Source organism: Lipophrys pholis (genome assembly GCF_963383615.2).
Source record: "Lipophrys pholis genome assembly, chromosome: 18".
Taxonomy (NCBI): Eukaryota; Metazoa; Chordata; class Actinopteri; order Blenniiformes; family Blenniidae; genus Lipophrys; species Lipophrys pholis.
In genome coordinates, this window is record NC_137646.1 from 314,335 (window position 1) to 335,080 (window position 20,746).

General features: G+C 40.9%; 1 protein-coding gene across 1 annotated transcript in view; it reads right to left on the reverse strand.

Annotated features, from left to right (window-relative positions):
• LOC308123378 (C-type mannose receptor 2-like) overlaps nucleotides 1-19,866 on the reverse strand; it is a 68,741-nt gene extending 48,875 nt beyond the window's left edge. Inside the window, exons 1-3 of the mRNA XM_080485839.1 lie at nucleotides 19,766-19,866; nucleotides 19,563-19,605; nucleotides 19,164-19,331 (exon numbers count right to left, since the gene is read on the reverse strand). Coding sequence (XP_080341965.1) covers nucleotides 19,164-19,331; nucleotides 19,563-19,605; nucleotides 19,766-19,768 — 214 coding nt within the window. The 5' untranslated portion in view covers nucleotides 19,769-19,866. The remainder of the gene's footprint in view (nucleotides 1-19,163; nucleotides 19,332-19,562; nucleotides 19,606-19,765) is intronic.
• Nucleotides 19,867-20,746: the final 880 nt, after the last annotated feature.

A 20,746-nucleotide genomic window follows, 5' to 3' on the forward strand; every position in this document is an offset into this window, starting at 1 on the left:
ATCTTCAGCATTCACACTTGCATTTTCTTCTGGAAATACATACTTCTGGTAATTATTGTTATCATAACAGGTCTCTGATATATGGAGGAGTCAGACCATTCAAGGCTTTAAAAACAAGCAGTAGCATTTTAAAATCTCGTCTAAAACTGACAGGCAGCCTGTAATGATTCTACCAATATAAGAGCCATAATACAGCTGAGCAGGTCTGCGATGGATTTCTTTATTTCTCTGCCATGTGTAGTGAACTAGAAATAAAGCTCAACACCACAGAAGCTGTTCTGCCCTTCATCATCTGCAGCCATATGGAAAGGACATACCAGTCAGTCACTAGTGCAAATGCAGAACTCAGTTTCAGCCTGAAATGAATTTAAAACTCTCTCTGGGCATGAAGGAGGCCAGACTCTCAAAGCTCACTTTGCTCTCCATAGAGAGACGTTGTGCTTGATAAGAAGGAGGTGGCTGAAAGGTTTGTGAGGATGAAGGAGAGGAAGATGGTGCTATAAAATATGAGGCCACGTTACTGTACATAGTTCAGAAATACCTTGGGGCCAGTTGTTCAAAGGTAATCTGATTGGATTTTGGTTATGGGATTGGATCAAATCTTGAAAATGGGTTGTTCAAAAGGGATAGGAATCAGGGTTTGGGGAGCACAGAGTGAATGCGTGTGTGTTTGCTGCCCCGTGTGGCATTAAACAAGTATTGTTGCGTTGGAGTAGATGGAGGCGTGTGCTTGGGGGGCGGATACGAGGCTTGAAAGGTGCACTCACCTCGGGGTGTGGTAAGGAGAGAGACAGTTTGGGTAGCCGCCAAATATTCTACAAGTCGACAAATATTCAAGCCAACTAAAAAAGTTGCCAAAATGACTCTTGCACACTTTGTGTTTTGTAAAATGCCTTAAATAGGCGCGGCTCAATGTCCCACTGGGACTTGTGGTGACTGTGCATCCAGTGCTCCCTTTAGCTCAGACCCATTGTGGTATCGCTTCTCGGCCTTTTGGCTAAGATCAAGTGTAGTTTCTGTTCTTATCAGTGTAATATCTGATATGTCCCCTATCTGGGGACTGTATATTAAATTGATTTTTGGAACAGGGAGATGGAATAGGAGCTTGCTCTGTCCACTCCACGCATCAGCCTGGTATTGCAGTTCATCTGGGAATGGTGCACCCTCCTCTCCTGTTGAATGAAAACTAAGTAGTTCTTTCTTGAAGTTAAGTAAAGAAAGCAAGTTTCAAAAGAAGTGTAGAACAAAGATCCTGTCTGTGTCAGCAGGGGTGTGAGCCTGTCACTGTTGCCAACTTGGTGACTTTTCAGGTCCTGTCGGCAACTTTTTTTGTGAAAAGCGACCAGCGACAATTCTAGCGACTTTCTAGTGTGTTTGGCGACTCTGAGGTGAAAGCAGGTCTGGTTCTGCAGTCACTGTGGTCAACGAGCAGCGGGTCCTGCTGTGAGCCCCTCCCCCCTCCTGAAGCATTGACAGACCTGCGGTCAGTCTGACAGTCCCTCCCTCCCTCCTGCAGTCAGACCAGAGGAGACCCTCACCACACTGCGTCCACACTGAGAAGGAACCGCGCATGCGCAAGGCCGCCGCTGGTTTACTGAGCGGCAAGTAAATCTAAATATTGTTTCAATCACACTGAGGCCTGTGGCCTGTACTAGGAACCCTGATCAACATATCCAGGATCTCTCTGTTTCCTGGGTTGACTGATCCTGATCACCGTTACTACCAAGCAGGTTATCAACTCTCTGGTTCAACCCAGACCTACGTGTGCTTGTTCACATGAAAGGGGCGGAGTTTGCAGCATCTGACCAATCACACACAGAGAAACTCTGCAGAGCAGTTTACAGATTACTGAAGGAGCAGTTAATCTCTGAGATTATGAAGAATTAAAACACATCCAGCAGCTAAAAGCAACACTGCTGCTGCAGCCAAAGCCAGAACATTCCTGACTTGTTAATGCTGACTTGGTGAGATTATACCAGATTAATTCATCAGACTATATAAACAGACAGCACTGTGATCACTCAGTTTCACTTTATTCCAGCAGAAACGTGTCGGGCTGAACTTCCTCACTGATCTTCTTTTAGTTTAGATTTTCCATCCAGTTGTTTTGAGGCTGAGTTTCTCTTGTGTTTTATGTTGGAATATTAATTCATCACCGTGACGACAGGAGTAGTTCTGGTTCCATAAATTCATGTTTCTGCAGTTCTGTCAGGTGTGATCATTAAGCTCTTTATTCCAGATCAACCCTCGTGGAGATAAACAGACTTGGAACAAGTCAAGAACAAAAACTTCCTTCAAAGCCTCAGAGACCAGGATTTATTCTATTATGTCAAAAAGATTTCTAAATTACTTTCTCATCTCCGCTCTGCTGCAGCTCAGTGCTGAACCTGCCCACCAATCACCATCATTTAAGAATGGGCGGGGCATTTTCCAAGAGATCTGATTGGTCAGGAGGCGGAGCTTTGACCTCTTATCCAGAACATAACCTGCTCCGGAGGTTAGACATTCAGGGTAAATTACCATGGTGATTTATCCTGGTGAGAAGTGAATGAGTGTCATAGTATGGAAAGTTATCTGGATAAGAGAAAATCCAGCTTCGTAGTACTTCAGGCCTCAGGTCACACAGCGTTTACCAACATTGATGTGTTTGTGAAAATTTGAGTTGAAAAAGAGCAAGAAGAGCGCCCCCTCTGGCCAGGGGGGTTAAAAGCTCACAGCACCTGCTATTCTCAGGCAGTCTCCAATACAAGCAGATGGCGCTAGATGGCGCTGTCTGTTCAACAAATGTTTGAAAACACACTTCATGGCCAATCTTTCAGCCTCTATCTTCAAACCAACAGCGCCATCTGGTGGAGTCAGAAAATAAAGTAAATGGTTGATGAGGGTTCATTTGGCCAAGGCTCCATCGAGGCTCAGTGCCAGTGTAAGATTGTAAAAGGACCCTCATAGAATCTGAACCCCGAGGTCCATTTTCCACAGCAGAATATATGGACCCCTAATATTTGTACTGAAACGTTAATAGAATTTAAGAACATAAATAAATATGAACAGAAACAACAACATGTGATAGATAGAGAGTAACTATTTTATTCTAGAGTAACTATGACACAGAGAGACATTGTTACACCCCGAGGAGGGACGGAACATATCTGGAAGGACACTGGGAAACAGGTGGATTTTTACAATTTTTATTTAATTTTCTTTTAATTCACTCGTTGGTTTTTTTAATTCGAAAAAAATGTTCAACCTGAAAAACAAGCGGGTTATGTACAAACTAGAACCCGACAAAACCCAAAACCACCCCGTGTCCTAAACTACCAAAATATCCAAAAGAACAAGTACCTGGTGGGCTGGCACAAACAAACAAACAGGTGCGGTACCGGGCCAACCCTGTACAGGGCCGTCGGAGCCGGTACCAACACCCAATCTAACAAACAAAACCCCGAACCTACTGTTGCAGGACAAACAAAAAACGAAAACAGGACCACCGATCCCACCAGGGAAAAAGGATCTGTGCTAACACCAAACATACAACGAAGGCGGAAGAGCCGGAGAAGGAAGCCGCCTGACTGCGGGTACGAATGGGAGAGGTCGAAGTAGAGAAGCCGCCGGGCTGCGTGTCAGTACGGGATTCATCGAGAGAGGGCAGCCCCGAACGCTTTAGACACCGCCTATTTATAGGTGGAGAGGCGGGCTTCACCGAATCCTACAAAAATAATAAATAACAAATACTGAAATAATCCCTCAAGAAAACAAACAAGGGGATATAGAGATTAATTTACTATTATTATTAAAATATTACTTTATATATATATATATATATATATATATAACAAACTAAATAAATTGACCTCTCCACGGAAGGATAATATATATGAATATAAGAAAACCTTCACTAATACCTAACAGACATACTGATGGTAGATTTTAAAGGAGTTAGAATCTTCTTGAGATTCCTTCAGTCTACAAGTTGATGATAGAGCAGCTTCATGAGTGACGACAACATAAACACTTTAGGAGCCACTGCCGTGACCCGGAATTGAACCGGGGTTGCTCCGGCCACAACACAGAGTACTAACCACTATACGATCACAGCCACAACACAGAGTACTAACCACTATACGATCACTGTCATAACACAGAGTACTAACCACTATACGATCACGTCCACAACACAGAGTACTAACCAAATGATCACTGTCACAAAACAGAGTACTAACCACTATACGATCACTGTCATAACACAGAGTACTAACCACTATATGATCACGGCCACAACACAGAGTACTAACCACTATACGATCACTGTCACAACACAGAGTACTAACCACTATACGATCACTGTCATAACACAGAGTACTAACCACTATACGATCACAGCCACAACACAGAGTACTAACCACTATACGATCACTGTCATAACACAGAGTACTAACCACTATACGATCACAGCCACAACACAGAGTACTAACCACTATACGATCACTGTCACAACACAGAGTACTAACCACTATACGATCACTGTCACAACACAGAGTACTAACCACTATACGATCACTGTCATAACACAGAGTACTAACCACTATACGATCACAGCCACAACACAGAGTACTAACCACTATACGATCACTGTCATAACACAGAGTACTAACCACTATATGATCACGGCCACAACACAGAGTACTAACCACTATACGATCACAGCCACAACACAGAGTACTAACCACTATACGATCACTGTCACAACACAGAGTACTAACCACTATACGATCACGGCCACAAGGAAACATTACAATGAAAATATCTCAGCAATCTTTGGAGACAACACTGACTCTGAACTTCAGATTGATCATGTGTTAATAAAAGCCGGGGGGACGGAGGGGGACGTCTCTGCATGGAACAATAAGATGTCACCAGTTTATTAAAATGAGCACAGACCTGTAAGAAAGTTTAAGTCCAATGAAATAGAAAGTATAGAGCCTTACCTTACTGTCAGCCTCTCTGAGTTTTTGTCTCCTCTTGCTTCAGCTGCACCTCGACACCCTGTCCATGAAAATCACAACCTTGGTGGAGTACTATGTCTTCTTGTATTGGCAGGCCTGGGTAGCTCAGATGATAGCGCATCAGACTTTTAATCTGAGGGTCCAGGGTTCAAGTCCCTGTTCAGGCTCTTGGTGGGAAGAAACTGAGCAGGATCACTTTTGCAGCAACACATCATCAGTAGGATAAAACTAACCTGTCTCTTGATGTTCTATGTCAACGCAGAACAATTCTTTTGAGTCTCCATGCAGAGGAGTGTTGCTTTCATGATCTCCACCAGGGTTCCTCAATTCTGGGCCTCAACATGCCCTGCACGTTCTAGCTCTCCCAGCTTTAGCACACCTCAATCTGAGTTTGATGTCATCATCAAGCTTGTATAAAAGCCAGGTAAGGAGGCTCTTATTGTGTTCAGGTGTGTTACAACTGGGAGAAACCTGAAACGCGGCCAAGAATTGTGGAACTCTGATCTCCACCCAATTGTCAAATGACTGATATCCTGAGGAGCTGCTGTCCAGTAGAGAAATACTCTGGTGGAGCTGCTGTTTATCTTGATCATATCAAGTATTAAAAGTCTCTGAGGTTACATAACCAGCAAACATAATAACTTTATATCTATTGCACTTTTCTAAACTCAGTATTAAAGTACTTTTACATTAAAATCACAATAAAATTTACAACAATGAAATACAGAACAATTAAAAATAGACAAGAAGAAATAGAAACTAAAAATAAGAGAACATCAGTTTCTAAAAGCCAAGTGATAAAAATGAGTTTTAAGATGAGACTTAAAACAGGATATTGAGTTTTCCTGCCTGAGTTCCAGAGCCGAGGAGCCGGGGAGTAAAGGCTCTGTCACCCTGGTAATGAGCCTTGTTCTCGGTACCATTAGTAGACCCCTGTCAGAGGAACGGTCTGGCTTATTTCACTTTGTGAGGAAGCCTGTAGTCACAATCGTGAATTACAACATTGGGCTGTAAACATAAACATTGAGCACTCATGAGATTTCAAATGAATTCTTAGCAATATCATTTCCCCCAAAATAATGGAAATGGTGATGGTTCCAACAAAGCCCAAGATTAAACACGAAAACTGATTTTCTTTTACTGGCCTCAGCCTTTTGTTTCTGCTCATTATCAAACTGAGCATCTGATCACCAAACAGCCATTTTCTATTGTGACTGTCAAGCATGGAGCTCATTAGGTGACATAATGAGATCGCAGAGTCCTGGACACAATGTTACTTACCTCTTCGAGTCATGATATCGGTGCTGCTGACTTCTGTTCTCACAGTGAAGTCAATTAATATGTTGAGTCCAAGCAGGGGGAACTTTTCTTGTGCTTCAATAGACAAAATATCCCCCTCTAGCTTCGTTTTGCAAACGCATGTGGCATTGACAAAGGTATTTTTGAGTTATTTTAGCACTCAGAGATCAAAGGAGATTAAAGGAGAGCAAAGGAGATAACATTGTATCAAAGGAGATAACATTTTATCAAAGGAGATCAAAGGAGATCAAAGGAGAGCAAAGGAGATCAAAGGACAGGCTCAAAATATATTAGGGACGTGTTGACAAACCATAATCTACGAAAGAACTCTGTCTTGTGTCTTTTCTGTCAATAGACTACAAGTGCCATGAACCCCGATCACGAGACTTTGCACCTCTTGAGCCGCCTCTCTTAAGACTGCACAGCAAAGAAAATGGAGTCTCCGTTTGGCCATCCCGCAGTCTGAACATCATCCCAGAAGCCTTCCTCAGCTTTAACATGGAATGGAACTCAGTATCTGCCTGCATCACCAGCACCCAGCCCGCCCTCCTCCAGGCCCTGTCAGCCTGATCACCTGCTCAGGCAGAGCATCCAACGCTCCCTCACACACATCCTGTTTGAAAGGTGAGAATAACTTTACACACTTGTATGAAACCCACAGCCTGTTACTTTTTGATTATCTACATAGTGTAATTTAAGGCGTTTCTTCCAAAAAGATATTGGCATACACACAATAGAATTTTACAATCAAGTCATAATATGCAACATGACATCATTTGAAATTCATGACCCTCAATTCCAGTCACCAGTCACATTTAAGTTATAATTTCATTATATGTATGATTATCAGAGTACCCTGACCCACATTTGCAAAAATATTTGACTTTCACCTTTATTTGGTTCGGGATTCCCATTGTAGCATTGATGCAAGAATTCATGACTGAGCAAGATCATGACATTGGCTGGTTCTTTGCCCAGTCATGAAAGGTCTAGTTCATTAAATATATTGTTTTGCATACTAAATATTAGCACAGTACTATAAACCCAATCGAAAACATGATCATGACTTTATCTTTGGTGTATCGTTCAGAAAAAGTTATCAAAATGAAAGAGGATGAATATACAGACGGTTTGGCAACTCACAAAAAGACCAGGATGCTGTGATGTGCCTCAAACTAGGAGATTATTCTATATATACATTTCATCTATCTTCTTTACATGCTGCCTTCAGTTTGTCATAATTAGACTAAAATATCAACAAAACAACAGATTTTTATTTCCTGCATGTCAACCTCTCTTCTGTTTATCAGACATTTTGAATTGATGCCAGTTGATTTGATCTGATCTCAGGTCTGCAGAGTTAGAATTGATCTTGAAATACTCTCTTCTGTCTGATGTTAACACTGACTACAAGGTGTGTGGAGCGGCTTAAGGTTATCAACTGAGGTTTGACTGCTCTATTTAGTATCCTGGTCTAAATGAGCTGGACCTGTTGCTTGCAGTGTCAATACACTGACAAGTTACATCACGGCCAAGTCTCTACTTTAACTCTGCCGAGATCCTCCTCACCAGTCTTTGACCCAGGGTAGAGGCTCCAGGGAGTGAGGCCTCACTGCCATGTGTGATGACGCTGGGCGTAGCCCTGTGTTGCCCTCCGTCATGTCCTGGTTTCAGATGGTGACTAAAAGCAGCAACTCTGTGCTCAGTAGTGGAGGTGATTTCATGCAGCCCCTCGCTGACACCAGCTTGTAGTTTCACTCCATGTCTGAGCGCAGACATTTCACTCTGGAGCCGCTCCATGTTACTCAGCAAGTTGGTCTAATCTATGCTGTTAGAGGTGACAGGCGGTAGCTCATCCAAATAGTGGGAGACGAACCGAGGGAGGTTTTCTCTGCACTCATTCAAAACCTTGAAGCAACTTTTAATGTAGCTGATGTTTTTCTGATCTCCTTTAAAAGCCACACATCTTTGTTTGGTGTCAGGACCGAGTTCAAACAGCCTCGTTCTTCAGGATTCAATCCATTTCAAGTCCAACGTGTTGGAAGCTGTTAGAACAAGATGGTCCTGGCTCATTGTTCTCATTCTGACCAGGAGAAAGTTTAAAAACTGGTCCTCAACTAGAAGCTTGCCATCAACAGTCTCATAAACCACAGGTTTTAAACCTGGCCAGTTAGATAGTGGAGGAGCCGTCACTCTGAACTCCCGCTCAGCCATCTTGCTCAACTTTTGTTGTTGCTGTAGGTAAAGGAAGAAATAGGTGTTATGAGTTATCAACGCACTAGCTTACATACCAGTATAATCAGCTTGTCTCACTTCTGTTCAGAACTGTTAATAACACGACCATATATGGGAGGATGCAACTACAAACACACCAGTTTGCAACATATGTCGAGGTGACAACCTCCTTGTCTGAAGAAAGTACGATTGTGACGTCTAAAACTTCTCGGGACAGAACACGAGATATAGTCAGTTTCGATAAAGACAACATGTGATATCCACACCATATGTACAGGGAGGGGTGAAAGAAATGCTTATAAACCAACGTTTTCCTGTACTCTGGGCTCTTGACCATTGAAGCCTGGTCCTCCAGGACAGACTGGTGCTTGAGCCCGAGATCTCGTTTTATTCCATGTATTCTGCTGAAGGTAATTATCTGTGAAACTGTGTGATTAATTCCACTCTTGTTTCCTCATCAATAAAAGAACACATTAATGACTGTTTTTCCTTCAAGGTCATAGTTAACATTTATTTGTGGATAAACATTTGTACACAGAACTAGTTTGGAATGATGATATTTTTTCTTTACAATCAAACAAAATTATATATCATCATCATCTTTATCTTTATTGCAGACACAGGAGTCCAAAAAAAACATTCACAAATACATTAAACAAATATATAAAACAAAATATCAGAAATAGGATAATCACAGATAAGTCAAATATGACCCTATTTATAAAAGACATCCATACCAATACAATAATACCATACACAAGGATGAGTGGTTTTTTACAGGACTATGACTGAGATTATTCAGCAGCATTATCATGGTGTTCTGAGAGTCCTCAAGCCTGCGTATAAATTTATACATCAGATTCCTCATGAGAGCCTGAAATGTAGAAACACCTGCTTGACAGAACATCTCACTTCCTGTTTCCCAGCCAGGTTTTTTTCAGCAGGATCCTCAGAGCATCATTGTAAGCAACCTTGAGCCTTCGTAGGCTTGATTTTCTATATTTAATCCACAAGGGGGCAGTATACAAGGGAGTACAATAAGCTCTAAAGAGAGTCATTTTCACATTATCAGAGCACATAGAATCTGGGCGACAGTGCTCAGACTGCCACCCCCGCGACCTGGAAACGGATAAGTGGGAGAAAATGGAGGGATGGATGGATGAATGGATGGATGGATGGATGGATGGATGGATGGATGGATGGATGGATGGATGGATGGATGGATGGATGGAGCACATAGAAAATGTCCTTGCTCGTATGTTGGCTTGAACATACAGCGTACGGCATCGTCTATCCAGATCATCATCATCATCACACATTTTATCAGAGATGAGATGTCCCAGATATTTTGTTTTGCTACTGACAGTGACTTCCTGTTCTGACAGGTAAAAATGAGGGAAGTTGAGATCCTTCTCCTCCTTAGTTCTACATATCAGAACTGTGCTCTATGTGGCATTATATTTAACATTATATTTAACATTATATTTAACATTATATTTAACATCAGATTTTAAGCCATACTCAGAACAGATATTTAAAAGCTGCTGAAACCTGCTGGGAGAGAGAATGACCAGATCACCAGCAGACATGAGATGATTAATTATCTTGTTACCCAGCACACATCCACTTTTACAACTATTCAGTTGTTGAGATAACTCATCCATGTACAAGTTAAAGAGAGCAGGTGATTTATGTCTTTGTCTTTTTAAAAATGTTCCAAGAAAACACATGAAATCTGTGGATTATTTTAAAAGGTACTTCTTTTACTTTATTGTTTATCGTATATCTAGCTGGCAAATTACCTCCCCCAAAAAATGGAGGGAGGAGGCGGGGAATCCCCAAACCACTACTGGACCCCGGCACAGAGACAGCAGTCACTGCCAGAGGCCTTTGAGCAAGGCAGCAATATCCAGGGAGCTGATTTATAGAAGGAAAGTTAGATTTAATCATCTCCAGCATTAGTTCATGTTGTTCTTCTCAGTGTAATTGGTCATCGTCTTCATAGTAGTAATTACAGTAGACTGATTAACTCTAGACTATTCAGAGAGACATGGAATATATTCAGTCAGTTGAAATCAATCTACATGAATTATTTTACTGGAACTGAAAGATAAATACCTATATAAAGATATTTACTTATAATATGAATCTGGCTGAATAGAAAAACCCTTTTGTGTTCACTGTCAAAGTAACATTACTCTTCTTATATTTAGGTTACATGTATTTTATCGAGTTAATTATTTTGTTAACTCACCTACATTTGCACTGTTGCCTTTATTTTCACAAACAACTGTGTAGTGAAAGTACATTTGTTGTTTTAGGTTGATGTTATTCTCTTGTTGATATTGTTTGTGAACAAATCCTTTCTCGGTTCTGCAGTGATACTTTGTGCAGATTTTATTTACCCTGCATATATTGAGTTTGTTCATAACAAGTCATTTCTATGTACCTACAAACTTTGTCCTGCATTTTATTATGGTCACAATCAACTGATAAAATAAAAAAAAGTCCCCAAATCATTCAAAGATCATGAAAAAACTTTATTTTTATTTTCATTCAGATTTGCATATTGATGATGATTCACTTCATAAATAATGACACATTGTTCTCCCCCACATTAAAGTAGATGAGCTGCTTATCTTAGTAAAAACTATCTATAATACTGGCCGTGTACTTCAAACACTCCTTTTCCCTCCTCCTGCTCCCCATGTCTCCAAAGCTGCTTCATACTGACACCTACTGGATATAGGGGGAACTGCAGGTCAGTATTTCTATTGCGTCCATCCATCCACCCATAACAAAACCCATTTAATGTCAAAGATGTTGATCATTTTCTTCTCAACTCATAATGATGATCATTCAGTAAGTTGTATTTTTCTATAAAATTATCCAGTCTGTTTACATATAATGTTTTAAAGTTGTTGTTTTTTTCTCAAACTGAGGAAACAAATTCTAGAATATCAGATTGAGTATTTGTCTACAGTTTTATAGCTTGGAACCACCTTGGCTATTTTCATCCTGTCAGGAAAAATACCTGTTAAAAAGGATCTATTGCATATATAAGTAATTGCTTAAGAATACAGTCTATTACATCTTTTACACAAGACATATCAATTGTTAGAATCACGAGACTTTTAAACTTTCTGTGCACTTCTGAAACATCACTTTCAAAAACTCCATCTAGAAACATTGAAATACTGTTTTAAAATGTCAAATCAAAGTGACAGTCTCATACATGAGGTTTAATTTCCTTTGTCATCGACTGAAACATGGTGTGACTGTGGTACTTAGTAGTGTAAATGTAATCAATGAGAGATTTGTACAATTCAGAAACTTTTCTATATAGAAATCTTAAAATATGAGTTACTTCCAGATTAAAGTCATTGAAAGAACTTAACGGTTTGATCTCATTTAAAATGGTCTTTTTGCACAACTTGCTGTTTCTTAACAAGCGTAACAGCCTCATCTAACGTCTCAACACTCAACAGTGTGCTTTAAGGAACGTGAAGTTTAAATGTCACTCAAGTCAAAATATTCCACATCACATACATTTTTTTGTTGTTGGTTGTTGTTGTTAGAATAAATAGTTTGAGACGAGGAAATCATTGCATGTTTCCACTGGAGTTTTACTTTCATGATATGTACTTCAGTACGTGTTGCAGGTAAACAAACAGTAGTTTTTCCTCCGTGGTGTAAAAAGAGTGAAAAATGAAATTACGACTCATTCATGTTAAATAAAAACAGTGAAGAACAAAAGCCATTGGATTCATGTCAACATTTTACTTCCATTTCTTCAAAGTTCACATCTGCTCATACAAGATTTTTAACCTCACATTTTTCAAACCACAGAAAGCAGCATTGTTAGAACTAATAATGAAATGTGCTTCTTTAACATTCATTATCAAGCAGGGACCTTTTGTCAGCCTCTGTGCAGTTCAACACAAATGGAAACCAAACTGATTGAAATCTTCTCATTTTGGTGACGAACCAGAAACTAAATGATTTCCTGAAGCGTCTCAACAGGGTTTAAATCAGCAATGTTGACTTCAAACTGGAGGAGACCTTGTGATTCTGGGCTCAAGCTGGACTTCCTGAACCACATCTGTTGGAGCTCCATTCCCATCTCCACCTGTCCACATGTCCAAGTGTCCTTGAGCAATTCAATTCAATTCAATTCAATTTTATTTGTAAAGCGCTAAATCACATCAACAAACATCTCAAAGCGCTCTTACAATGATAGAGTACAACAGGACCCAACTAAACCCTTCCAAAGCAAGCAGGTGTAACAAGCAACAGTGGCCAGGAAAAACTCCCTCGCATGGAGAGAAGTTCAAGAACTCCCTCTTCAGGAAGAAAGCGTGGGGCGGACCCTAGACTCTGGAAGGGCGGCCATCCGCCTTGACCGGTTGGGGGGAGAAGTACATGGGATAGGACAGGGAGAGAGAGGAAAAGAAGAGGGAGAGAGAGAGTGGCAGACAGGCCAGATAAGTACAAATACTAAGAAAAGTCTATGATGAGCGTTGGTCTGATGATGAGCCAATCTCAGTCTGGAGTTTAAGGGCCGTGCCGTTGCGGTGGGGTCCCGGTGCTGTGGTGGGGTCGGGTAGTAGGACCGTCGTAACCCCACTCTGTGAGTCTTGGGTCTGATCCCCTGGATCCTGCTCTCCTCCTGTCAGGGATAAAAAAGACGGCGGCAGTGTCTGGTGGCTCCAGTAATGTTGTTACACAGAGAGAAAGAAAGAAAGACAAGAAACAGAAGCTCCAAATGTAGAGTTCCTCCCTTTAACGGGAGAGAGGAAATCCCCTCAGCAGTCTAGGCCTATAGCAGCTCAACTTAGTGGTCCTATTTTATTCCTATTTTATTCCTAAGGATAAGCTTTATCAAATAGGAATGTTTTTAGTCTCCTCTTAAATAAACTAATGGTGTCGGCCTTTCGGACCGAGGCTGGTAGTTGATTCCAGAGTAAAGGAGCCATATGGCTGAAACTCCTGCCTCCTGTTTTACTTTTATGGACTTTAGGGATTACCAACAGTCCTGCATATTCAGAGCGAAGGGCTTGTGGAGGGTGATACACTTCTAGAAGTTTCTCAATATAGGACGGAGCCTTCTGATGAAGAGTTTTATATGTGATCAGAAGGATCTTGAATTCTATTCTAGATTTAATTGGAAGCCAGTGTAAGGATGCTAAGACTGGGGAGATGTGCTCTCTTCTTCCAGTTCTGGTTAGTAAACGTGCAGCAGCGTTCTGCTCTAGCTGGAAGATCCTAACAGAGGAGTTTGGACATCCTGAAATTAGGGAGTTACAATAATCTAATCTTGAAGTCACAAAGGCAGGAATCATTTTTTCTGCATCTTTGAAGGACAAGAAGTTTCTCATTTTTGCAATATTCCTTAGATGGAAGAAGGCTGTCCTGGAGACATGTTTAACATGGGACATAAAGGACAGATCCTGATCAAAAATAACACCCAGGTTCCTAATATCAGTGTTAGAGGTTAAGGTAATATTATCTAACCTAATCAGATTGTCTGAAAAGTAATCCCTGAGCTTTTTAGGACCTACGATTAGAACCTCAGTCTTGGATGTGTTGAGCATTAAGAAGTTGATAGACATCCAGGACTTAACGTCCCTGAGACAGGACTCTAATTTAACAAGTTGGTCGGCCTGATTGGCTTTAATTGATAAATATAGCTGAGTATCATCTGCATAACAATGAAAGTTAATGTTGTGTTTCCTAATAATATTTCCGAGTGGTAACATATAGAGATTAAACAATATGGGTCCGAGGACGGAGCCTTGTGGTACTCCACACAGGACCCGTTCATGCATTGAAGATTTGTTATTTACATGAACAAATTGAAAGCGGTCAGATAAATATGATTTAAACCAGTTTAAGGCTAAGTTTTTAATGCCGACGGCATCTTCTTATCTCCTTAAAAGTATATTATGATCGACAGTATCAAATGCAGTACTAAGGTCCAGAAGAAGTAAAGCAGATAGAAGAGCTCTATCCGAGGCCATTAGAAGGTCATTAGTAACTTTTAGCAGTGCAGTCTCTGTACTGTGGTTCATTCTGAAGCTGGACTGAAGGTCCTCTAACAGATTATTCTCCTGCAGATAATCCTGGAGTTGTTTAGCCACTACTTGCTCCAGAACCTTTGACAGGAAAGGAAGGTTGGAGATCGGCCTGTAGTTTGAGAGAAGGCTTGTGTCTAAGTTTGGCTTCTTAATGAGAGGTTTAATAACTGCTAGTTTAAAGGATTGTGGCACAGAGCCTATTGTTAGAGACTGGTTAATAATTGTGAGTATAGAATTATTGATTAGTGGCAGTGCCTCTTTCAGAATTCTAGTAGGAATTGGGTCCAACAGGCTAGTAGTTGGTTTAGCAGAAGAAATAAGGGAATTTAGTTCGACTAGTTGTATTTGCTGAAAGCATTCCAGATGACTGTTAGGTTTAACCAGTTCCTCTGTTATGGGGCTAACGGACGGTAGGGTTTGATGGATGTTATCCTTAAGCCTTGTCATTTTATTTTGAAAGAACTTCATGAAGTCCTCGCTACATATATTGATAGGAATGGTGGGCTCAACACTATTTTGGTTCTTGGTCAGTTTGGCTACAGTACTGAAAAGAAACCGAGGGTTGTTTTTGTTTTCCTCTATTAAGGATGAGTAGTAATTAGTTCTACTTCTAATCAGAACTTTCTTATAAGTTTTGAAGCTATCCTTCCAGGATATATAATCTAGGTCTGTTTTTGTTGAACGCCAAGTTCTTTCTAATCTACGGGAGCGTTGTTTAAGCTGGCGGGTTGATGAGTTAAACCATGGGGAGGACTTTTCCTGTTTTTTCAGTTTCATTTTTTGAGGAGCTATGTCGTCTAGCGTTGTTTTTAGCATATCTGTCAGACTGTTTGTTAGGTATTCAATGTCTGAGCTAGCAACAGTATACGGGTCAGGAAGATTCACTACTGATTCTATAGCAGAGGGAATTCTTTCCTTGAATTTAGTTACTATGTTATCAGAGAGAGACCTGGTTAACACGGCTTTAGCCGGAGGGTTAGAACTATTTAGAACAAAGTCAAAGGTTAAGAATTAAGGGGAAAAGTATAAATACTTAGTAGGCATGTGGAAATTATTATTTTGTGATTTGATTTTCTTATTTTGTGATGGTAACACCATAAGACTGCTAAAAAATGTACACTTAGTTAAAATACAATTTCAATTCTTAAAGAGAAAAACACAGAATGGAAAATGTGCTTGTTGTTAAGAAAGGTGTGAAAACTCTGTGAATCTGAAAACAAACCATATGTACATGTGCTTATCCTGCATTCCCTTTGTTCCTTTGTGGTTTTTTCCACCTGCTGCAAATGACTGCAAAAGAAAATAAAAGCAGCCAAAACGCAAAGAGTGGAGTCCTGTGGTTCAGTTGGGAGGATGTCCTATCAAGTGGGGACAATCTGCAGAAAAATATAGACGCACTTGACAACTACAGTTAATCGATATTACCTTCAGACAGAAGCACCACAGACCTGGATCAGCTTCTGTTGCTGCTCCTCAGAGTCCCCCAGCTTATTTTCTTTTACGAAAGCCGACATTTACCAGGTTTCCCTGTTTCAAATTGAGCGAATGTATGATTTAATGACGTTTAAGACTAGCGCCCCCACACTTCAATGGTGAGGACAGGAATTGCATGCAGGCCGGCAACTTTATTAAAGTGAAAGAGTGAAGATTCACCCTCATGCACAAATAAAAATAAATGAAAATAGCCTAATTTAACACATGGTCATGACAAAACTGAAAACAAACAACAAACAAAAAGGAATGCACTGATGCTTTGATCCAAGTCTGGGAGGGGATCCCTCAGGAGAACATCCCTCTGGAGAACATCCCTCAGGAGGACATCCCTCAGGAGAACATCCCTCAGGAGAACGTCCCTCAGGAGAACATCCCTCAGGAGAACATCCCCCAGGAGAACGTCCCCCAGGAGAACATCCCTCAGGAGAACGTCCCTCAGGAGGACGTCCCTCAGGAGAACGTCCCTCAGGAGAACATCCGTCAGGAGAACATCCCTCAGGAGAACATCCCTCAGGAGAACATCCCTCAGGAGAACGTCCCTCAGGAGAACGTCCCTCAGGAGGACATCCCTCAGGAGAACATCCGTCGGATGTGTTATTTTAGTCTTCCCTTTATTTTCTGAGAGGTGAAAATGAGAAGATCCTTCTTCCTTCTGCCTCATACACAGGTTGCACTTTGTAGGTGTATGGTTTGAGGTGTTCCTGTGATCAGGAGCCGATGAAAAGATTCTGGAAAAGAAAAATCTCAATTACAAAGAAAAAAAAGCATACTTACAGGGTCCCTCTGTTGTAAGAAGTGTCAAGCAGTCAGGTTTACATGGAATGAAGTAAACGGAAAGACGGCATTCATTATACTTAGAAATTCTGTATGTACATTTAACAGTAATTTAACTTTAACATGTGTTGCTTGACTGTATAACTCAGGGACGAGGGAAGAAAAACAACAAAAAAACAGTTTTTCCACTAAAGTATTTTGTTTTTCTATCGTTCATCTGTTTGATGACACGAGTCAAGACGTCTTACCAGTGACTGCATTAATGCTGACTCCACTGCTTCTGACGCTCCCAAACACAGAGAAGACAGTGAATGTGTACTCAGTTGCAGCAGAGAGAGATGAGACTGTGTGAGTTACTGGTCCGTCTCCATCTGGTGCTCTGATGTTTGTCTCGGTACCATTAAACTGGAGGATGAAGCTGATGTTGTTGTTCACTTTGTTCCACTGCAGAGTGACACTGGTCTGATTTTGTCCTGTTGACCTGAAGTCTTCTACATGAGCTGGAGCTGAGAACCACAGAACAACTTACTTACTATCAGTGGCAGAAGTGAAACAGAATGACCAAACATGTTTGTATCTTGTGTTTATAGAAGCACCAATTTAACACAACATACATATAAACTATTGTTGCATAGCAGGTTTATGTAAATCGTTCAAACATTTGCATTGTAATCCAGTGACGTGCCGAGAGATGAGTCACTGATTCTTTCAAATATTTGTAAATGGAGTTTATGAAAACATTGTTTTTGCAATAAGAATTTGCAAGGATGGAATAAGTCTTATTGTGGGATATCAACGCCACAAGCATGCAGTATTTAGTAGTAAAAATAATATATATATTACTTGCTGTGTAACAGACAAAAGGCCGTTGGGTGGAGCAGCGTTCATCTGACCACAGTCCTGACTCCAATGATGTAGCGACGCACGTCTCGCCTGAAGTGTCGGGCTGGTTGTTCTCCCAGTTTCGATATAGAGAGTCACTCCCATCAGACCAAACTTTTCGCCGATACAGACCAATCCACACATAGTTGCCACCTGCAACTCTCTTGACCATTTCATGCTCGGGCTCGTTTCGTATGCTGTGCAGGGAAGAGTAGCAGATCTGCATCGTACTGTATGTAAAACAAATTCACAGATTCATGGATGGAATGAACAAATTAGTGAGTTCATACGGTACCTGGCCAGATCGACATAATTCTCTCTGCAGAACCTCTGAGCTTCTGTCCAATTTCTTAATGTTCCAATCCTAACAAAGGTTGCTTTTCCATTCAATGTACCTGGAAATATAGACACTTTTTTTTCTTTAATAAACAAAGAATGAGTTCTTCCACTATTTGCTGTGAATCAAAATAAAAGAAAAAGCTGAATATTTGACAGTAGTTTCTAAGGCAGTGACTTATTCAACACATTTACACACAGCCTGAAGTATTGACATTTCTGGAAGCTCTTGTCAAAAAGTAATGCTTTTAAAATGTTACTCTTTAAAAAAACTCACCACTGAAGCACACAGACTGAAGTTTGAAACTGCAAGACATGTCATCCCATTTGCCATTGAATGAACTCCAAAGTACTCCACAGTTTTGTCTTCCAGCATAATTGTTCGGCTCACCACTGAACCAATTTCTATACGTCGCCTCTCCCTCGCCATAGAAGCTGCTGTCATTTAAGGACCACATCCAGCTGTTTTGCAAGTCATCATGAAGACCAATCCAGGCTTTTCCTGCTCAAATAAAAGATGTTGATTCGGTCAAAAACAAGACAATTGAAACTTGCCATTGTGGATTATTCTGTGTGTGTTGGAGCCATTTGAGACTATAAATGTTCTTTGTCAAATTGGTGCAAACTTAAGTGATGATAAGAAATACTATTTAAAGTTTTCCTATTTTTGTTTGTTTGTTAGTTATTTTGATCATTAGAAATGTGTGGATCTCTCCTCCTCCTCGTCAGGCCTTCCTCCTTAGAATCAGGAGGAGGTGAAGCTGTGAGTGTGGAAGGAGGAGGGAGTGATGGTTTTTCTACCGCAGGCACACAAGCCTGTACAAACTAGAATTTATGTTAAGTATTTGTATTATTTAAGAAAGTAAACCACAGAGAATATTTTTTGTTTGTTTAAATAAATAGTGCATCTTTATTGTGAAACCTGGAAAATCTCTCTGCGAGTGTTTTTTACTTTCTGCGAGTCGAAAATCTCCTCAATGTGCAACTCTAAATTTAGATTTTTGGGACGAAAGACTGGCCACAACAGTGTGTGTCAAATACGGTGCAAGTATTCAGGACTCACCAGTATCGCTCGAAGTTGTGTTTCCAACTGCATCAACGTCAGCTGCACTTTCAATAGTGGCCAGATCAGTGAAGTCATCCCTGCACACACGCTGAGCGTTTGTCCAGTTCAGAGGAGTATTTACAAAGTTGTAGTGAGTTTGGCCAAAACCTACATTGGTGATCACTCCTAAAGCAAACCAGAATATACAATGTATTAATCAAAAGTATGCTCCGTTTGATTTGCTCTTCATCTGTCACTATTTTCCTGTTTGGATGTTTTTCTTTCCATCCCCTTTGCTTCCTGTTTTCTCCTGAAACACACCAATCCCCCTTAGGGGCCTTGTCACCCTAACAAGGTGCAGCAACACTTTAGAAACATGAGCTACAGATGTAATTGCCTTTTTAAAATTGCACCAACCTGTGAGAACAAAAAGCACCAGTCCCCTCTCCATGAGGTAAACCTTTGAAAAGATGCAAAAATAAAGTATTCTTTCATTCTAAAGCTTAATTCCTGATCACATTATTCATGTACACGCCACATCTGATATGGAACATTAGGAAACGTGTCATAAAATAATTAATATTAATCTAAAAATAACCTTTAACATATACTGGACTCACCATTGTCTCTGTAACCTCCGGAGCTCTTGGGAACACCGACAGTGACTAAAGGCTGGTTTGGCTCCTATCAGTTTTCAGCAGCTGTGACTGAACAAAGTGTCGCTCTGCTGCTGTATATTCTGTGTTTTTTCTTCTTCCTCGTGTGTCTGTGTGCTGGGCGGAGTCAACAAGACCTGTACTGGAGCTGAGCTGCACACCTGAGAGTAAGTAAGTAAGTAAGTACGTAAGTAAGTAAGTAAGTAAGTAAGTAAGTAAGTAAATTTTATTTATTTTGCGCTTTTCACAGACATGGAGTCACAAAGTGCTTCACAAACAAACAGATAAGAGAAAAAAACCATTTTAAAAACACAACAAATGTCGACAGTCGGCAGCGTGGGTCGATTAGACTAGAATGTTTTGGCAAACAAATGTGTTTTTAGGCACTTTTTAAAGATGTCCGCTGAGTCCAGGGAGCGCAGGTCAAGTGGGAGTTCATTCCAAAGTCGGGGTGCGGCAGCTTTGAATGATGGGTCTCCCCGGGTTTTAAAACAAGTACATGGAACTTTTATTAGGTTCTGCCCAGACGATCTCGAGGTCCGAGTCGAGCTGTAGGGCTTTATGAGGTCAGCAATGTAAGGAGGAGCTGGACCATGTAGGGCTCGAAAAGTTAGCACCAAGATTTTATATTGAACACGAGACTCAACAGGGAGCCAGTGAAGAGATCTTAACACAGGGGGGGGGGGGGGGGCCCTCCTGTTGGTGCTGGTCAGAAGTCTGGCGGCTGAGTTCTGGACTAACTGTAACCGAGCCAGCTCTTTTTTGTTGAGTCATGTAAAGAGGCATCATAGGCCTCGTTTCCACTGCACGGTACCGCACGGTACGGTAAACAGCGTACCCACACCCAACTCTGTTGCTCCGTCCCACCGCAGAGAGTCAGGGTTGTGAACGGCTGCATGATGACGCAGGTATGTGACATCATCACGTGACAGTAAACACTGCGGG